Below are 21,969 nucleotides of genomic sequence, written 5' to 3'. Positions count from 1 at the left end.
TTAACAGATGCTACAGATGATGAACTGCTCCTAGACAGGGCACACAGATCTCTGCGCCCTAAGTCTGCCCCAGGGCAGCAACCAAGGGACGTCATCCTTCGCATGCACTTCTACCACATAAAAGAGAGAATTATGCAGGCCACAAGGAACAGAGACTCTATCCCATCCCATATCAGGGAAGTGATATTCAGCTGTTCGCAGACCTGGCACCTCTTACCAGAAACGCCGGGAGTTGAAAGATGTCACAAAGAATTTGCGACAGCACGGGTACCGATACAAGTGGTGTTTTCCTTTCCGGCTTCAAGTCTTCACAGAAACTAGACCTCCCTTCGCAAAGACCCCGGCAGAGGGTGCTTTGATTCTGGAAAAATTGGGACTGTCCTCCAACTCTGTCACCTACAGATAGACCGACGGTGACGCGAACCCCAAGAGCCTCACCGCGACCATAATGGAGCACGGCTTGACACGGCAGAAACATTCGCTTTTAGAAATAGGCCTCCTCAAGCTGAAGCAGAGGTGTGATCTTTCTGAGAACAATGGATAGAGGTTTTACCTTAAATGGACTATTTCTCTTCTTAGGTCCCTAGAGATTGTTCTCTTCTTGTCCTTTGTTCTCTCTAACCCTTTCCCCCTTTTTTTTCCTGACAGGTACGAGCATAACATAATAGTGATTTCTACACGGATTGATCAGACATGTCTTGTCTCACTGTTGCGAGAAGTTTCTTCTATTCATCTCCGATTCGTCCCTCTAGTTTCACAGTGAGAGTTCAACTCACTCTGAGGTCTCGGCATGGATTCCTGCCAGTGTCACGCGTGCTATGAACAATACTACACCGGTGATGTTTAAGCCTTAATTACCAAATTAAGCTGCCAAACATATATAGCTTTTACACAGTTGTTTTATTGCTGTTTGCTTCTGTTTGCTGTTATCAGAGGATTTTCTAATATGTTAATGTTATTGTTAATGTTATTTTTCTTGTATTCTAACTAAATTGGTTGGTGCCCCTCTCTTCCTCTCCCCCTCTATCCACACTACTCGTACTCGACCTATGCCAGTCCACCCCGCTCCCCAGTGCCCCCCCCTTTTGGTGTGACTCCCTGTAGTAGCACCTACTATTTTACCTGAAGTCGAGCAATCTTAGGTCGGATGAAGTATGACCGGCTTGCACTTCCACCCCCCTTGACAGGTTGCAGGCAGTTCAACCTTTTCCTCCCCTACCGATCCACCCATCCTTCACCCTTTACTATGTAAGCATAACCCATCCCATGCATCCCTGATTTTATGGAATTCCGCTAGAACTGCTGACTCGGAGGAGTCCCTCAATGTTGACTCTTACACTCTCATCACAATATGTCGCTACACTTACTTGACAATAAATGTTAAGGGGTTGAATACCGCCCCCCAAAAGCGCTCCACGCTAATGACTGCACTTAAAAAGACAAGAGCAGAAGTGGTCTTCCTTCAGGAAACCCATCTAACTCAGCCACACACAACATTTCAAGGGAAACTCTTTTCCCAAACCTTTTTTGCTTCAGCTGCATCTAAACACCGAGAGGTAGCAATCCTTGTACGACCGTCAGTGCCCCTCACGGTTCGATGCTCAATAGCAGACCCCGAGGGTCGGTTCCTTATGTTAGTGGGCACACTGGGCCAGCTTCCGGTCACACTGGTTTGCTGCTATGCTCCAAACCAAGGTCAGATCCCATTTCTACAAAAACTATTTAGACTCATTAGCAAACAGGCGGAGGGCCACCTGCTGTTGGGAGGTGATTTCAATGCGATACTGAATCCCAATTTGGATAAATCCCCAACTGTCACAACATCTGCACAAACGCCAATACACCCCACACAATTTGCTCTCTTACTTAAAGAATACTCTCTCTTGGATGCATGGAGGGTTATCAATGGTACTGATAGGGGGTACACGTTTTACTCTCACCCTCATAACGTATATACTCGTATAGATTATTTTTTCATAAGCTCACAACTAGCAACCAAACTTTGGAAAGCTGAAGTTCTTCCGTTTGCCTGGACAGATCATATGGGGGTATCATTTGAGTTAAAAGTAGCAAATCTCCCTAGGCGAGACCTAACATGGAGGCTAGATGACACCCTCTTTCTTAACCCTAAAACATGCTTAGAGCTAGTAGAAGCACTTAATGATTACTTTACTTTGAATGAGTCCCCTGATTTATCGCCATCCGTAGTCTGGGAGGCGCATAAAGCCACAATCTGTGGGCGGCTCATTAGCATCGCCTCTGCTCGACATAGAGAGGAAAAAGAACTGATAGCCGCACTAGAGAATAGACTTATCTCCCTCCTCGCTCAACATCAGGGCTCACTAGACCCATCGCACTTGCGGGAGCTGACGGCAGTGAGGGGCCAGCTCAACGCGGTCCTATCAAAAAAAACAGCTCGCAGTCTTAAATGGACCCAGCAGCTTTTCTATGAAAAAAGTGATAAGGCGGATTCTCTCCTGGCTAGGAAATCGCGGCAGAGACGTACGCGTAATACAATTACATCAATTAAAAATTCACAGGGTGCAGTGACATACAATCCGAGTCAGACAGTGAAAGAATTTCAGATGTATTACTCATCGTTATATAACTTAGATGCCTCATCGCCACCCCCCCCCCTGATTTAGAAGACAGAATAAATACTTACCTACACTTTTGCCGGCACCCGCAGCTCTCTGAAGCAGGGATTGAATTCCTTAACTTAGATATAACAGAGGAGGAAACCACAGATGCCTTCGCGGCATGAAAGTATCCTCTGCTCCAGGCCCAGACGGCTTCGCAGCCAAATATTATAAAACATTTGCAGGTGTCCATAGCTCTAAACTCACCACATATTTTAACGCCATCCTCGATGGAACCCCCTTTGACCCGGCGACAACCCGATATCTTGGGTTGAACGGATTACGTCTGTGAAAATGAACTTGCTCCCAAGGATATTATACCTTTTTCACACTCTCCCCATCAGGGTCCCCCCCTCAACTCTGAAAATGTTGCAAACCCTTACAATGCAGTTCATATGGTCAAACAAGAGGCTTAGGATCTCTGCTCGCATCTTACAGCTCTCCCCCGCGGCGGGTGGTCTTGGCATTCCTAGCATCCGCAACTACTATTACGCAGCGAGGCTGGCCCAGTGTGTACTCCCCCTGGAACTAGGATATGGCTGGACATAGAGTCAGACATATTAGGTGGCTTACCAATTTGCTCAATCCTATGGCTTCCAGCCGCTCAGCACCCGGTCTCTGTTCGAGCACATCCAGTCCTAGCCCTGTCTCTATCTATCTGGTCTAGATGTAATCGTATAGCATCCCTCTCACCCACCCCTTCGATTCTGGTACCCTTATGGTCTAATCCAGCCTTTATGCCTGGGTTATCTCGTTCGATGTATACAAAATGAGCAGGTAAAGGCAAGCTGCTGTTACTTAATCATATAACTAAAACAGCAATATTTCCACAATTTTCTGAGCTGGTAGAACAGTGTGGTTTTGTTTTAGGACAGTTCCACCAGTATCTTCAGATTAGGCACTACCACCAAACAGTTAAAGCTCAACTCTCTTCCAGACCACCCACCACATTTGAGAGCCTGTGCCTCTCGGGCCCGGCCTCCAAAGGTCTTATATCTATTCTTTATAATACCTTAATTTCTGCCACTCCGCCTGTTAAGGATCGCTTTCAGACGCAGTGGGAGGCGGACCTGGGGATCGACCTAGATCAGGAGGAGTGGTCGGATATATTTGATTGTACAGCTCGCTGCTCTATAAATGTCCGCATCAAAGAAAATGCTAACAAACTTACATTGATTGTATTATGTTCCCTCGAGATTACAAAAAATATACCCGCAAACTAGCGCTGACTGCTGGAGAAACTGTGGTCAGACTGGAATATTCATGCATATATGGTGGGACTGTTCCGGGATCCACCCTTACTGGGCGGCAGTTCTCGCATTAGTCTCACCAATCCTAAATACTCATATACCACGTGACCCTAAGCATATTGAACTACTGCTGCCCCTCCCAGACCTTACCAAATCTGAGCATAAATTCTTCAGGCACATCATCAGCGCTTCCACATGTCAAATAGCGGCCTCTTGGAAAAGCTCCACACACAAACACTTCAGATGGTCTGCAGTCGGATCTGGCATACTTACCAAATGGAGCACATTACCAGTGTGCTGAGGGGCTCCTTCATCTCCTTCTACATCCTTCTACAAAGTCTGGTCCTCATGGGCCTTATATCATAACCAACCCCCATTCCAGTTTTAGTGTAATCTGAGCATGGAATGATATTTGTAAACATGTTTATTTTTTCTCTTACTTGATGCGTGAATCCTTAACCCCCCATCCCTTCTTCTGGTCCCTACATGTCCCCCCTCCATACATTACCCCCCTTCCCCCTCTATACCCTATAACCCTGAAATGTTAAAACAACATCTTTACAGTACTAGATAAATACCCAATTATCTCCTGAATACGAGGGTACCATGAGAGTGTTCAAGTGTTCTGTTGTATGTAAACACGTGTTATCTGTCACTGATTAACCTCTCAAGATTCTGTAATGCCTTTTCGACTGGAAAAAGATGTTTCTAATAAAAAGGTTTTTTTTTATTTAAAAAAAAGTAATCCTGCAGCTAATTAAAGCTCTCTGTGCCTCTGGTTTCTGAATGACCCAAACTAGTATTTAAGGCAGGGAGGGCATAGCCCCCTGTCGATTATAGCTTCTATTCAAATACTTGCTGACCTGCTTCATAGCCCTGTGCATACTCTGCCTGTAATCTGTCTGATTCCCTGTTGTGGCCTCGGCTTGTTCTGGACCCTGCTGTTTGCTGATTGCCCCTGACCTCTACCTGTTCTTTGGATTCTCCCTGCTTGCAACCTGTCCTGACATTTGACTTGTTCCTGGTTATTCTGATTGCTTCGTACCCACGACCCTCGGACTCTCCCTGGTTTTGTCTCTTGTATTCCGGTTACCCCTCTTATTCCCTGCGCTACGGTTTCTGTACATAAGCTCCCGTTATGCTTAGTTTAAGACTTGAGGGCATCCGAGTACCTGTGAGCATCACAACCTCTACCATCTGTTCTGGGAGTTCATGTCAGTACACAGTTCACGTCAGCCATAACATTAGAACCGGCCATATATAGTGGAGGATTTTATGGGATGGACCCCACTCAAGCTAATCCCAGTCCGGCTCAAGTTCTGGCTGGTCAGATACAGATCATTTCGCAAGTGGTACAGAACATCTCGCTCCGCTTGGCGGCTCAGGAGGAAGCTACGAAAGCCTCACAATCCACACTGACACCAGCGGTTGAGCCCAAGCTGAATTTTCCAGATCTTTGTTCCCCAACTTTTAGGAAAGTTGCAAGCTCTATTTCCGATTCAGGCCCCGCTCCTCTGGTTCAGAACAACAAATGTTTGGTATTGTAATCTCCCTATTCCAAGGGGATCCTCAATCCTGGGCAGTCAGCCTAGTGCCCACAAGCCCTACAGTCAGTGGAGGCCTTCTTTAACGTCCTGGGACTGCACTATGATGATCCTGACCGGGTGTCCTTAGCTGAATTGCATCTATGAGCCCTGAGGCAAGGCCGGCGGACTGCCGAAGAATGCAGTGCCGAATTTAGATGTTGGTCTACTGATAGTTCAAGGACTCTCTGGTGCAATATCCCTCACCACCTACCTTGGAAAGCCTTATGCAGTTGGAGATTAAACTAGACCGAAGAATTAAGGAAAATAAGGCTGAAAAGAACAGTTCGTCATCCTTCTACTCTCCTCCAGTCTCCTATCCTACATCACCAGATACATCAGAACCCATGCAGCTAGGAGCTTATCGCCTCTCCCCAGAGGAGAGATCTAGGCGACGCTCTGTCTGTATTGTGGCACAAGGGTAACCTTCTTCCTTCTTGTCCCAGCAAGGCAGGAAAAGATCAGGCCTAGGCGTTGAGGAAGGGGTGCGCGAATTAGGGTTCAAATTTGTGCATGATTCTGCAGAACACTGTGTAACAGGATTTAATATTTAACCAAATGTATTTGGTTCATGCAAACTTCAAGCTAATAACATATGCATATGTATTAAACATTTGCAGAGGTAAGGGAGTGTGTGAAAAACATTTACAGGCCCAAAGGAATACATTCAAAACCCTTTTTTCTAAAATCTTGTTCCCATATTTGCTGTCTTAATCAGACAAAACTACACATTTACACATGCACAAAATTACTTTTTCATAGATGATCAGTAAAACTGTTTAAAATTAGATTAAGGATCTGTATTTGGATTAGGAAGTGAATAGTATGAAATTGAAATGTTGTGAATTCATCCAGTTATGTCATATGATGTTCTCTGATAGACTACATATTTCATTAGCCCGTTGTTATTCATAGGTGACTATAAAAGCTGCAAAGAATTGCGCCTGCTGAATGACACTGAAACAGATGGTGAATATTCACTGAAAATTAACAACAGAAAAGTGAAGGTAGGATAGATAATAAAACTCTATTAATGCATCATCTTGTATGTGCTATTTTTGCCTCATAGTAATGTTTATTTCTTGCAGATTTACTGTTCGGGAATGCAGTCCGATAGCCCAAAAGAATATATAACATTGGTTAAAGGTGAAGCGGACAACTTTTCAGAAGTATTTGGATATAGGTATTGTAAGATGTTATACTAATCTATAATATGGGCAGTGGTTGTATGTGTGGTTTCACAGTGCAAATTATCTTGGAGGGAAAGGATGAAAACATTTTATTTTTATCATATGTGAAACACACTTTCAATTTTATTTACAGTCATCTTCAATTAGCATTTTAAAGGTCTTTTGACTCCATAAGGCCATTTTAAAATTATTTTTAAAATGGTGTTTGTCAAGACAAGCCTTAGCTGAGCTTGTGTGATGTGTGGGTGTGAAAGGGTTAATCAAAACAAAACGACCTGACTAACATCTTCCAATATTATATCTCACACGTGCTATTAGACACCCAGGTCTGCCACCACTAAGATTTGGTTCAAGAGCTGACACCCTTTACGAAGTGTTCAGTTTGACTTACAGTGTATATGAAAAGTCTACACACAGTTATTAAAGTTGCAGGTGTTTGTGATGTAAAGCCTGAACTCAAGATAAATCATGGCAGACCCTTTTTCACCTTAAATGTGACCTTGCAACCAACAAAACAAAGTGAAAAACAAATAGACATTTTTAGGAAAATATTTTCCTTAAAATTGTTTGTTTGTTTTTAACTTAAATTTTGGTGGCTAAAAGTTAAAATTAAAGGCAAAAAAAAAGTCTGACAAGATTTATCTTGATTTCAGGCTTTACATCACAAACATCTGCAATTTCAAGGGTATGTAGACTTTTATGTGCACTGTATTTAAAACTGCACTCACAACCTAATTTAATAGTTACTGTAACCCAATCTGCTTTAAAGGTAGCATTATAAAATACCAAGGCTATCAGACATGCAAATTCTTCAAGAACAGGAAGACAGAATATTAGTAAATGGTGTTTATTATTAAAGTCACAAATTGACATATTGAAATATAAATACAACACAGTTGTCTTTAACATAAAACAGTATTAAAAACAATATTCTCATGACACATTTACATACTCTTGGAGTAATTCTGCTGCCTGTGGGAAGGTAAGAAGTTGGGCAGTTCCTCATTAGCAGATTGGATCCCAAAAACTGTCAATTTTTACATAATTCAATATTCACAATGGAAGAAATGTGGGGTTGTTCTGAATGACAGGCTTATGTAGATTTAAAATGCAACCTTTCCTATAATCATTAAAATAAATTTTCACTCTAGGGGCAGAGTGTATCCAGCTGGGATTTGCCCAGATTGACAGTTTTCAGATAGGAAACTGCTGTAAAACCGCCAATTTTCCTGACAATTTGAAATCTGCAGGTGTATGAAAGTAGAAACTGATAGAAAATGACAGTTATTTATATAGCGCCAACATATTCTGTAGTGCTTTACAATTGGGGACAAACATAGTAAACTAATAAACAAACTGGGTAAAACAGACAAAGAGGTGAGAAGGCCCTGCTCGCAAGCTTACAATCTATTGGACAATGAGAGTTTGACACATGAGGTTAAGTCTACATTTGCAGTCGGCCCAGCCAGACTGCAAAGGTAAAAGTGACTCATAAGCTAAATGATCCTGTCATACAACAATGTTGGTCAAGGGGTAGTTGTATAACAGGTGGTAATCGGGTAATGTAGTGAGGTTAAGAGGGTGGTTGAGGAATATTATAAGCTTGTCTGAAGAGGTGGGTTTTCAGAGAACGCTTGAAAGCTTGCAGACTAGAGGAGAGTCTTATTGTGCGAGGGAGACAATTGCATAGAGTGGGTGCAGCCCGGAAAAAGTCCTGTAATTGGGAATGGTAGGATGTAATGAGTGTGGATGAGAGACGCAGATCTTGTGCAGAACTGAGTTGCCGAATTCGGAGATATTTTGTGACAAGAGACCATCTGCATTACTTTATGGTTACAGCAGTCTACTCATCTTCTAATGACTACTTCCAGCAGGATGATGAGCCAAGTTGGTTCCACAAACATGACAATCAGTTCAGTGTACTTCAATGGCTTCCACAGTCACCAGATCTCAATCCAATCGCGCACATTTGGGATGTGGTGAAACAGAAAATTCACAGCATGAATTTGCAGCTGACAAATCTGAAGAAACTGCATAACGCTTTCATGTCAACATGGGCAAGAATCCCTAAGAAATTTTTCTAGGACCTTGTTGAATCCATGCCATGGAGAATTCAGGCTGTTCTGGGGGCAAAATAAGTGTACCTAATAAAGTGGACACTGAGTGTATATCGCTATTGTTAATACTTAGAAAGAAAATATTAAGAAAAAAAACAAACATATAGAAAGAGTATATAAGTTCTCTTCTGCAGTCAAATTCTACGTTTTCTGTGCTTATTCGTTGTCATAAGCTGGGACTGCATTATAAGTGCAAAAACACCAAAAAATTGCCAGCTTGTGGGAGGACTCTGATCCTAACTTGTATATAGCCTGCAGTATCTCTGTGCTACCAGAGATACTGTTGGTTTACCATTGGACATTTCCAACTCACCTGCAGCAATGAACCTCTTTCCCTGATCATCACCTGCACCTGTCCCACTGCCTTGTATACCCGCCCCAAACATTGTTCATTGCAGTTCATCAATTGTTTGCTGCTTCTGGTCCCTGGCAGTACTCCTGTGAATTGTGCCTGTTGGTCTCCAGATTATCAGACTTCTGCCTGTTCCATCATTTTGCATTTTGTGTTGACATTGATGACAACTCTCTTTTATATCCCTTTCTTTACCTTCTATTTGCCTTTCTATTACCTTCATATTTCTATTTACTTACCACCAACCAGTCCTGATCTTGATTTGACTGTATGGTGTTCAGACCATAAACGGGGTCTGACCTATTGGAAAATGGGTGTGGCTTCTTGTGAAACTTAGAGGTGTTTGAGTGGATCATGCATGGAACTTATTTTTTCACATTTTTAAAAGTGTTTTTAACTGCTAAACACAAGTCAGGATTAACTTGAGGCACACATGGACTATGAAATAAAATTGCATATATCTGTAGATGTTCAGTATATTTATAAGCTTTGGAAATGTACAGTTTAAAGAGAATTCCCTAGAATAATAATTTAATAAAACGCTCTTCTCCATTGAATTTGTAAAATAGTTGTGATTCCACAGAACCCTCCCATTTACGTGGTTTGCCCAAACGCCCTTACTTGTTGCCTACAGATCATCTTATACTTAAAATTATCTTGATGCTGTGATCTGGTGAAGAGTGCACAGATGTTGGTGAGTACCATGTATATGGCTGGGGTCTATGGAGGGAAGGAGACATTCTATTACTCTATTATTCTTACTCCAGTTCGTTAAAAATATAACCTATACATGTACAGCAAAATGTATGACCATTTATTTATTAAATCTCTAGATAATTAGATGACTATGGAGGGTTATAATGAAATATATAATTGTATTTTTTTTTTTGTGTTGCACTGCTTTGACTTGCAGCGACTCTTTTAATAGTTGACCATATTTTCTCCACTTTGAGCCTACTTCACTGGTATAGATTTTCTACTGGCCCACTCCCACCCCCACCCCAAGATGCTGTAAGAGAGAGATTTTGAAAGTACTGTAATTGAAGCATCCTGTGATCAGAGCCTGATTATCCAATATGCTGACTAGGCTGCAAGGTCTTTGGGGGGAGTTACATTTTTGGGGTGCAAAATTGTGATAGGGAAAGGTATACACTGAAATTAATTTTAAACTATAAGAGAATAGTTGTTCTCAAAAGTAAAAAGAAAACATGATAGAAAAATGTGGAAAGCTTTTAATCTTGACGTATTCCCATGGTAAAGACTGAAGACAATGAGTCGTTTTTGAGATTAAACAAGTAGAAGAGACGAGGATGGTGACAAGCACAGGTGTGACAGCCCTCTCCCACTTCACATCTTCACCAGCAGTAGCACTCGTTCATACCTACATTTGGCATAAAGTTCTGAGTTTCATGAAAGTAAAATGAGTGACAAAGATTGCAGTGACCCTTTTAAAAAGCGAGGTGGAGCTGTTATTTGAAAACACGGGAACATAAACATTGGCCAGGAGGGAGTGAAGGAAGCCAGACTTTAAATTATAGAAGGGTCTCTTTTTACTACCATGTATCAGCCTGGTGTGGTAGGCAAGCTGGTACTATGAGCATATTAGCCTAGGGTGGCTTGGTCCCTTTACCTAGCCCTCCCTGTGATTAATAAGATGCACAGGGGGCTGTGTGTATATTTTCTATTGCCATTGCATTATTTAATCACACAGCTATATATGTGGAATGTTTTATTACATGTTCCTTATAAGCTGTCTTTTTGTAGGCTGAAAAATCCATATGAGTGTCCATTTAATGGGAGCAGAAAACAAGACTGTGTGTGTAAAAATGACTACCTTGCAGCTGGGCTAACTGTATTCAATAAAATAAGGCTAGACATCATCTCAATGCAAATCAAAAGTAAGTTTCTGAAAATACTGCACATTGATTTACACACAGGGAAAACATCAAACTTTAAATGTATTGTTCTCGCATTATTCAGCAGCTAAGTGACTAAGGGCCTGATTCATTAAGGAACTTAAATTAAGAAGTTTCTTATTTAAGTCTACTGGACAAAACCATGTTACAATGCAAGGGGTGAAAATTAGTTTTCTGTTTTGCACATAAGTTAAATACTGACTGTTTTTTCATGTAGCACACAAATATCAACTTTAAATTTCAGTGTACAAATAAGCTATCAAGTATTTGTGTGCTACATGAAAAAACAGTCAGTATTTAACTTATGTGCAAAACAGAAAACTAATTTTCACCCTTTGCATTGTAAGATGGTTTTGTCCAGGAGGCTGAAATAAGAAACTTCTTAATTTAAGTTCCTTAATGAATCAGGCCTCAAGTCTTTAAATGACAATAAATGGTGATGTGAAGAGGATGCATAGATAGATAGATATCTAATTCCCTTCTGTGGAACACATAATTTCAAAGTTACACATAAATCTAGAAGTATTATTACTTATCATTATAAGTATTATTACTTGGAGGCTGATGCAGGGTTGGGTGCAAAATGGGAGTAAATTACTTTTTTAAAAATATCACGTAAAAAAAGTGTATTTCGGCCCAGAAACTGTGCCATACGCATCTCGAGATGTGTCCACCTCTGCATCTGCAGCATATGAACCTGGTTTTACAACAAGTCATCATTACCTGCCCTCTAGCCTCCTGACAGCGGTATATCCATGTTTCGGCAGGTCAGCATAAGCTGCCCTTACTGTACTCAGCCAATGCTACAACGCTCCTTCCCTCCCCTGTCTCACCTCTCCAGGCGCAGGCGGGCATAAGTGCCAGATATGTGCAAGTTTGCATTTGCGGACATATGTGCACCCACTTTCTGGCCATGCACAGAGTGATTTCAAGCAAGATAGACTACACAAACTGGTGTACATCCCACTTTGTATCAGCCCCTTAATTTAATTTCCTGCATGTTTCAGTTTTATTATTTACCTTCTGGCCAAGGTACAAATATTTAATTGAAAATATTTGCAATGCATAAATCTGCATTATAAATCTCATAACCAACCCATAAAGTAACACTTTTACTTCTTGTTACAAATAGCAACAGTGACACCAGAATTTTATAAGAAGACAGTGTGCAATAAAAGTACAGATAAGTGACCACAGATTTAGTATAACAAGCTGAGTGATGTGATTTTCTTCTGTAAAGTGAATATATCACTGTTTGGTGATTTGATTGTCTGAACAAATTTTTCATACCACTTTTTAGCTACAGATCTGCTATTCGGTCGCACCCTGCTTGGAAGAGCAGTTCCATTTGCAACGGCAGGTGACTGTTACAGTGCTGCAAAGTGTCCACAGGTACATGAATAATCATGTGTGCTGTACATGCAATAAGATACTGTAAACTTTCAGTATGTATGTCCTTAAAGCAACTATAATAGCTGCTGCTTCTTATTAACCATTGCCAAACCTTCAATACAAAGCAAACCCTTTCAGTGATATTTGAGCAGTATAACCCCATCACAGTGGTTGGGAACTGACTTTGATCCAGAAAACAGGTTTTAGTATTCACAAAACTTTTTAATTTACAGTTTGAAGCTAACATGATCTTAGCTTACAACAAAATGTACCCTATTAGACATAGTGCTGTATAAATCTGTTATATAATGTATTCCCACTGTTGAAACAATACTCATTATCTTTTTCCAGTAGTGTATTAAATCAATGTACAACTAATGCTAAAAGTGATTAATGTTTGAAGCATTATATACCTTCTGTTTTGTTGTGTCACTCATTGGAATCAAAGTGAATCCATGATATAGTAGAAATGGAGAGAAGTTTCCAAACATATGACTTAATAAAAGGCCCAATTAATTGCATTCCATTTCCATTTAAATTCAGTTAAGTAGAATTGGTCTAGGCAGTAATCCCCTAAGAAATTATCACAGGTGCTGGCAGGACAAAACCATTCTCAGGTTCCAATACTCAATGCTGAAGGGTAGGTCTGTCGTACTCAAGAAATTTTAGCTGATTTGGAGTTTAATAAAGGGACTCTGATGTGTTCCACCAAACACGTTCTAGTTCATTGCAGTCTCTAACTTTGTGAGCCTGCTTGCATGAAAAACTTAGAATAAACTTAGAATTGGCATCTATCTCACTTTCTTCATTGAGAATTCTTCTAATTCACCTGTGCATACTTTAAATAACTTTCAATACATGAGCAGTTGGGAACCTGCGCCTCTGAGTGTGATGGATGTATATAGGAGCACAGGAGCTTCAGTTAATTATGCGGTAGAAAGATCAAGGGACTGATACCACGTACCCATCTAAGGCTTGGTCTGGTACTATGCATAGGACTAGCCTCATTAATTAAAAATAAATGGTCTTACATTTGTATCAGCCCTAGGTTAAATTAGCATAGAGATGCTAAATAAGGTCCATACATCTGCACTACATTTAGACATATGTAACAGTGCTTCTATAAATGTGTTGCAAATGTTTTATACCTGGTGGATCAGCATCCCTAAATGATAGCAGTGTTCACAACAACATTTCTACTTCCAAAAACAATGGTGGCAATCTTGTTCTGAACTTCTATGGATGCCACTAGAGCCACTTAGAGTGGTCTTAGGTTTAGCTGGCTTGGCTGAGATTTTAGGATTCAAGGGTATTTGGGGTATCTTCAAAGGTTTTCTTATATAACCATACCTGGCAGTGCATATTTCCAAATCTCCCCTTGACTTTTAGAAATGAATGTATTGTTCAGGTACTCTCCAGGCCCGACACATCAGACACCATTGGGTCGTATCTTGTACCAAGTAGACCTAACAACATTGAAACCGGCATAATATTGAGACCAGCAATATACATCTATGAACTACATCTGTGTTGTACATTAATTATTTTATTTTTAAGCTGACAGTTTGAGATCCTATATATTATATTGGCAAGTAAAGATTGACTTGAATATATCTGCTTACATATCCTAGGGTGAGGTTTAATCCTTCATTATCTGGTTTTATATTTGAGCTTGGGAATATAATTTATTTCAAGAGGTCTCTTACTCAGCATAGTTATTATTAAAACAATGTTCCCAACATATATCACAACTTTTCTGTTATATTTTAAGTGTACCTGCATATGTCTTGTTGTGGTTTTTGTTTTGTTTTATTTTTTTGAAACCCTGGGAATCTGGAAGGGAAGCAGGATAGCAATAGACACAACAAACAATGTGCATCAGTCTTTGGCTAATCATAATAGCAAACAATAAAACAAGCAATGTTGTGTTCTCCCCAGTATTATTTACTATTTAATGAGTAGACCGTGATTTTGTCAGTGAACTAAATTTGCCCATGTGTTCCCATTCTTAAGAGGATTTTCTTCGGAAAAGAGAAAGAGCCCTATCACACACACAATGGGATGACATGTCACTATTGCATGATAAAAGCAAAATTATATAGATGACCTATTATTAGCCAAGCATAGTCATCTAATGCCAAATATATCACATTTTGATGAAATCTCTGTGGCAGGCATACCACTGCATTCCTCATTGACACTGACCTTTACCAGCTTTTGGACTGTCCATCATGGCGGTCTGTCTCACACTGGACAATTTCCCTATGCAACCAGCGGATACAAATTCAATACTCAGCAACACAGTGGTTACAAAAGGTACCAGGTTTGTGGTTATTATCTGGATTTTGCAAATGACTGAATTACTTTAAATCCACATAAAGATCATGTTACTGGTGACTGCAATGAGCTTGCAAATAATTAGCACTAACCTTGTTTTGCTATCTGTTACAGGGGCAGTTCAGTATCAATCTTTCAGGAACAGATTTTCGAATATCAGATGCTGTCAGCTGGATTGCTCAAGGGAATTATGCCACTGTCAATGTGCACAGATCACAGGTGTGTTATATGCAAATATGTAGATGGGTTATATGCAGCATGTTAAGCAAATATGTAGGTGGGTTATATGCAGCACATTAGGCAAATATGTAGGTTAAGGTATAGGCTGCATGCGAAACAACTATAATTTAAAATTCACATGTGTAACATACTTGATATCCAATAGTTGGTAATATCAGTTTACAGAATTGTTCATGCATTTAAACTCCATAGAAATATTTATAATATATTACATAATTTTAGTCTAAATTCTTAGAGCAGCAGTGCGCTGGACACACCTCCCAACTTTCTGCCTCACAGGACAGAGCTGTCCTTGTTGGGACAGCAGGACAGAGACCTCTAATCGGGTCTGTCCTTCCTTTTTAGGGACATTTGGGAGGTATGCATATGGATAAGTAAAATTGTTACTAATACATGACATCTATAATGGTAATTGGTATATTGTGTGTAATATTATACATTGTACCACATATATGAGGTACGTCTATTAAATAACGAGACTGTGATTCCACCTAGTATACAAAGCAGTCAGAACCGTTTATAACTGGATACGTAGTAACCTTGAACCAGTCTGAATTTGCATAACAATCTGCAACTCTCTATGACGTTCAGTTGATTGAGTCACCATTTAGTTTGGTTGTGATTTCTGTAGAGTGCTAAAAAAATGTTAAGTTTAAAAGATGAACAACGTGTCAATTTGAACCTTTTACTAAAATTGCACAAAACACCAACAGAAAGTTTTCAAATGCTTACTACGGCCTATGGGAATGACGGCCTATCCCGTGCGTGTGTGTTTGAGTGGCACAAAAGATTTAGCGAGGGACGTGAGAATGTCAAAGATGATGAACGCCCTGGACGACCTTGCACTTCAAGAGATTGTTCGAAAAGACCACCGACTCAGTGTTCGATTGATAGCTGAATCCGTGAACATTGACAAAGACACCGTATGGAATATTTTGCGTGAGGATCTTAATTAGAGATGGGCGGGTCTGGTTCTCCGAGAACGGAACCCACCCGAACTTTGGGTATCCGAGTACCGAGCTGAGCAGCTTGGTACTCTCCCGCCCGTTCCGAATCCAAATCGAGGCCGAACGTCATTGTGACGTCGTCGGATCTCGGGGCTCGGTTCTCGCGATACTTCAACTTTATAAATACACGCCTCCACAGCAATCCTTTGCCATTTGACAGAGGGAGAGAGCAGGGTGTAGTCATAGGCTAATTAGAGCAGGGACAGAGAATACAATATTGTTCTTGCAATTGCTCTAACCAAAATCGCTAGTGCAGAGAGGAGGATAGAGGTTTATTATTTTTTCTTCATATTTGGCACTCCCCAGCGCTTTTGGGGTGTCCCCCATAATTGTGCATACATATTTCTGTCTGTCAAAAGTCATATCTGTCAGCAGTATCTACTAAATAATTTTTAGCACTCCTCAGTGCTTTTGGGGTGTCCTCCCTAATTGTGCATTAATATTTCTGGCTGTCAAAAGTCATATCTGTCAGCAGTATCTACTAAATAATTTTTAGCACTCCTCAGTGCTTTTGGGGTGTCCTCCCTAATTGTGCATTAATATTTCTGGCTGTCAAAAGTCATATCTGTCAGCAGTATCTACTAAATAATTTTTAGCACTCCTCAGTGCTTTTGGGGTGTCCTCCCTAATTGTGCATTAATATTTCTGGCTGTCAAAAGTCATATCTGTCAGCAGTATCTACTAAATAATTTTTAGCACTCCTCAGTGCTTTTGGGGTGTCCTCCCTAATTGTGCATTAATATTTCTGGCTGTCAAAAGTCATATCTGTCAGCAGTATCTACTAAATAATTTTTAGCACTCCTCAGTGCTTTTGGGGTGTCCTCCCTAATTGTGCATTAATATTTCTGGCTGTCAAAAGTCATATCTGTCAGCAGTATCTACCAAATAATTTTTAGCACTCCTCAGTGCTTTTGGGGTGTCCTCCCTAATTGTGCATTAATATTTCTGGCTGTCAAAAGTCATTTCTGTCAGCAGTATCTACTAAATAATTTTTAGCACACCTCAGTGCTTTTGGGGTGTCCTCCCTAATTGTGCATTAATATTTCTGGCTGTCAAAAGTCATATCTGTCAGCAGTATCTACTAAATAATTTTTAGCACTCCTCAGTGCTTTTGGGGTGTCCTCCCTAATTGTGCATTAATATTTCTGGCTGTCAAAAGTCATATCTGTCAGCAGTATCTACTAAATAATTTTTAGCACTCCTCAGTGCTTTTGGGGTGTCCTCCCTAATTGTGCATTAATATTTCTGGCTGTCAAAAGTCATATCTGTCAGCAGTATCTACCAAATAATTTTTAGCACTCCTCAGTGCTTTTGGGGTGTCCTCCCTAATTGTGCATTAATATTTCTGGCTGTCAAAAGTCATTTCTGTCAGCAGTATCTACTAAATAATTTTTAGCACACCTCAGTGCTTTTGGGGTGTCCTCCCTAATTGTGCATTAATATTTCTGGCTGTCAAAAGTCATATCTGTCAGCAGTATCTACTAAATAATTTTTAGCACTCCTCAGTGCTTTTGGGGTGTCCTCCCTAATTGTGCATTAATATTTCTGGCTGTCAAAAGTCATATCTGTCAGCAGTATCTACTAAATAATTTTTAGCACTCCTCAGTGCTTTTGGGGTGTCCTCCCTAATTGTGCATTAATATTTCTGGCTGTCAAAAGTCATATCTGTCAGCAGTATCTACCAAATAATTTTTAGCACTCCTCAGTGCTTTTGGGGTGTCCTCCCTAATTGTGCATTAATATTTCTGGCTGTCAAAAGTCATTTCTGTCAGCAGTATCTACTAAATAATTTTTAGCACACCTCAGTGCTTTTGGGGTGTCCTCCCTAATTGTGCATTAATATTTCTGGCTGTCAAAAGTCATATCTGTCAGCAGTATCTACTAAATAATTTTTAGCACTCCTCAGTGCTTTTGGGGTGTCCTCCCTAATTGTGCATTAATATTTCTGGCTGTCAAAAGTCATATCTGTCAGCAGTATCTACTAAATAATTTTTAGCACTCCTCAGTGCTTTTGGGGTGTCCTCCCTAATTGTGCATTAATATTTCTGGCTGTCAAAAGTCATATCTGTCAGCAGTATCTACCAAATAATTTTTAGCACTCCTCAGTGCTTTTGGGGTGTCCTCCCTAATTGTGCATTAATATTTCTGGCTGTCAAAAGTCATTTCTGTCAGCAGTATCTACTAAATAATTTTTAGCACACCTCAGTGCTTTTGGGGTGTCCTCCCTAATTGTGCATTAATATTTCTGGCTGTCAAAAGTCATATCTGTCAGCAGTATCTACTAAATAATTTTTAGCACTCCTCAGTGCTTTTGGGGTCTCCTCCCTAATTGTGCATTAATATTTCTGGCTGTCAAAAGTCATAACTGTCAGCAGTATCTACCAAATAATTTTTAGCACTCCTCAGTGCTTTTGGGGTGTCCTCCCTAATTGTGCATTAATATTTCTGGCTGTCAAAAGTCATTTCTGTCAGCAGTATCTACTAAATAATTTTTAGCACACCTCAGTGCTTTTGGGGTGTCCTCCCTAATTGTGCATTAATATTTCTGGCTGTCAAAAGTCATATCTGTCAGCAGTATCTACTAAATAATTTTTAGCACTCCTCAGTGCTTTTGGGGTGTCCTCCCTAATTGTGCATTAATATTTCTGGCTGTCAAAAGTCATATCTGTCAGCAGTATCTACTAAATAATTTTTAGCACTCCTCAGTGCTTTTGGGGTGTCCTCCCTAATTGTGCATTAATATTTCTGGCTGTCAAAAGTCATATCTGTCAGCAGTATCTACCAAATAATTTTTAGCACTCCTCAGTGCTTTTGGGGTGTCCTCCCTAATTGTGCATTAATATTTCTGGCTGTCAAAAGTCATTTCTGTCAGCAGTATCTACTAAATAATTTTTAGCACACCTCAGTGCTTTTGGGGTGTCCTCCCTAATTGTGCATTAATATTTCTGGCTGTCAAAAGTCATATCTGTCAGCAGTATCTACTAAATAATTTTTAGCACTCCTCAGTGCTTTTGGGGTCTCCTCCCTAATTGTGCATTAATATTTCTGGCTGTCAAAAGTCATAACTGTCAGCAGTATCTACTAAATAATTTTTAGCACTCCCCAGTGGTTTGCGCTCAGAATCATCATCATCATCATCATCATCATTTATTTATATAGCGCCACTAATTCCGCAGCGCTGTACAGAGAACTCATTCACATCAGTCCCTGCCCCATTGGAGCTTACAGTCTAAATTCCCTAATATATACACACACTCACACAAAGAATGGATTCAAAGCAGTCCACATATGATCTGAATGAGCAACCAGGTTCTGTCACCAGTCCTGATGTTAGTGTTCCCAGTACGTCATCTGGCCAAGGTGATGTCAAACAACAGAGTGTTTTCAAATTAGTGCAAAAAACAAAAACCCAAAAAAAATTTACTGTATTGAAGCGAAAAAGAAGTGTAACTGACCAAAAGTTAAGTGACGATAAAAAAAAAATTGCAAGCATGCCATTCTAAACACGCAGTGGCAAAAAGAGAATGAGGCCTTCACCTTTGGCTATTAGTGGCAGATCCCAAAAAGTTACCCAGCCTACAATTGGTGCACAACTACTGTTACGCGTCAAAGCCGAGCTGCAAGATAACAGTGAGGCATTACAGGAGAATATTTGCTCTGATTCACAAATGACAACAATCCCTGTGGAGAGTCCATCCAACAGTGGGATGTCTAATCATGAGCATTCTGCTGATGTGTGCCTTAATAGCCCGAGTGTAGCCGGTGATACCCAAATTGAGGATGCCACTTTGGAATTAGAAGAGGATGAGGGGGAGATTTGTGTAGGCGACGAGGGCGCTAATGAGGATGTTGATGAGGATGAGGTTGTTTGTGTAAGTCCTGCACCAGTGGCAGCAGTTCTGGCACGTGACAAGAAAAAGGCCATTGTCATGCCTGGGCATAAAACAAAAAAATCCACTTCTTATGTGTGGAATTATTTCTACCCAAATCCAGACAACAATTGTATAGGCATTTGTAGTGTATGTGAAGCCACAGTCAGTCGAGGGAGGGACCTTAACCATCTTGGAACCTCGTCTATGTTACGCCATTTAACGAGAGTTCATGGCAAAGTGTTAAGAAAAGCTGAAAGTTCTTCCCAAAAGAATACAAGCACTCCCTCATCAGCTAAGACCCTCCGCTCACCGACATACCGACGGCTACAAAATACACCCACCACACCATCCTCATCAATATCCTCAGTAGCGCTCGGAGTTAGCCCGGCATCCCACTTAAGGCTGGATGACTCCGGCACTATTATTGATTCCTCTGAAGAAAGCGTTAGTCCTGCTGCTGCTGTTGCTGCTGCTGGGGGTGAATCGTCATTCCAGAGGCAGGTTAATAAAATGAGCAGTCCTACATTTCAGCAATTAACTGTGAAACAATCATTTGCGAGGGGAAGCAAATATGACAGCAGTCACCCAGTCGCCAAGCGAATCACAGACGCCATGGCTGCAATGTTAGTGTTAGATCTGCGTCCAATCTCCACAATAAACGCAGCTGGTTTTTCACAGTTAATTGAGGTTTTGTGTCCGCGTTACAGAATTCCATCGCGACACCATTTCTCCCGTAAAGCTATTCCACAACTATACCAAAAAGTGTGTAAAAATGTAGAGATTGCGCTGAAAAATGCCATTCTGCCCACTGTTCACTTAACCACAGATATGTGGACAAGTGGAAGTGGCCAAACCAAAGACTATATGACTGTGACAGCCCACTGGGTTGGTCATTCACCTTCACCAGCAGGAACAGCAGCAGCATGTACACCACTACGTAACATTTGTCACAGGCAGGCCACTCTTTGTATCACCGGCTTCACTAACAGGCATACGGCTGACAATTTGTTACGCAAACTGAGAGATGTGATTGATGCATGGCTTATACCACTCGGACTCTCCCCAGGGTATGTCATTTCAGATAACGCCAACAATATAGTGCGAGCATTACAGCTGGGTGATTTCCAACATATTCCCTGTTTTGCTCACACCATCAACTTGGTGGTGCAGAGCTTCCTACGAAATAACCGTGAGGTGCAGGAGATGCTTTCGGTGGCCCGTAAAATTTCAGGCCATTTCAGGCATTCAGCCACAGCATGTAGGAGATTACAGCAGCTCCAAGAGCAGTTTAACTTGCCCTGCCACCAACTTAAGCAAGAGGTGGTAACTCGGTGGAATTCCACCCTGTACATGCTTCAGAGGATGGAGGAACAGCGCAAAGCCATCCAAGCATATTGCACAAGTCATGACATTGGGAAAGGAGGGGGGATGTATTTCACTCTTGCACAGTGGGGAATCCTTTCAGTGCTGTGCAAGGTGCTGAAACCATTTGAATTTGTGACATGTGAGGTCAGTGCAGACTCTGCTAGTTTGAGCCAAGTCATTCCTTTAATTAGACTATTGGAAAAGCAGCTTGAGAAAATGAAGGAGGAGCTGAAAGCAAGCAATTCAGCAAAGTATGTTGGCCTTGTCGATCAAGTACTTAATTCGCTTCACAATGATCCTCGAGTTATTAAGATCTTGAACTCGGATCAGTACGTTTTGGCCACTGTGCTTGATCCAAGGTTTAAAACCTACATTGAGTCTTTACTTGTAAATGAGCGAGATGTGAACTTTTGCAAGGAGCTATTGCTCAGCAAGTTGGCCGCTGAACTGGGCCTCGGCTTGACGACGTGTCCTTCTTCACTTTCTCAAGCTGTTGCTCGTAAAAAATTAAATTTCCAAAAAAGAAGCAGGGAAGACACAGGGGGCAGACCAGAACAATTTAACATCTGGGCTGGTTTGAAGGATTTTTCAAAAAAATGTGTCACTTTGCCCATAACTCCATCCAATATGAGTATAAACATGCAAAGTATGGTGGAGGATTAATTTCAAGAGGTAGTTGATATGGAAATGTCAGACAGTCCCTTTCCTT

At 40.8% G+C, this 21,969-nt stretch overlaps 1 protein-coding gene across 1 annotated transcript in view; it reads left to right on the top strand.

Moving 5' to 3' along the window:
- The window catches only part of ADAMTS20 (ADAM metallopeptidase with thrombospondin type 1 motif 20), a 265,728-nt gene that overhangs the window by 208,003 nt on the left and 35,756 nt on the right, over positions 1-21,969 (top strand). The window contains exons 34-38 of the mRNA XM_075209069.1: positions 6,388-6,479; positions 6,561-6,655; positions 10,896-11,029; positions 12,348-12,439; positions 14,891-14,995. Of these exons, the coding sequence (XP_075065170.1) occupies positions 6,388-6,479; positions 6,561-6,655; positions 10,896-11,029; positions 12,348-12,439; positions 14,891-14,995 (518 nt within the window). The remainder of the gene's footprint in view (positions 1-6,387; positions 6,480-6,560; positions 6,656-10,895; positions 11,030-12,347; positions 12,440-14,890; positions 14,996-21,969) is intronic.

This window comes from Mixophyes fleayi, chromosome 4 (assembly GCF_038048845.1).
Source record: "Mixophyes fleayi isolate aMixFle1 chromosome 4, aMixFle1.hap1, whole genome shotgun sequence".
Classification (NCBI taxonomy): Eukaryota; Metazoa; Chordata; class Amphibia; order Anura; family Limnodynastidae; genus Mixophyes; species Mixophyes fleayi.
This window is presented reverse-complemented; position numbering and strand designations above follow the sequence as displayed.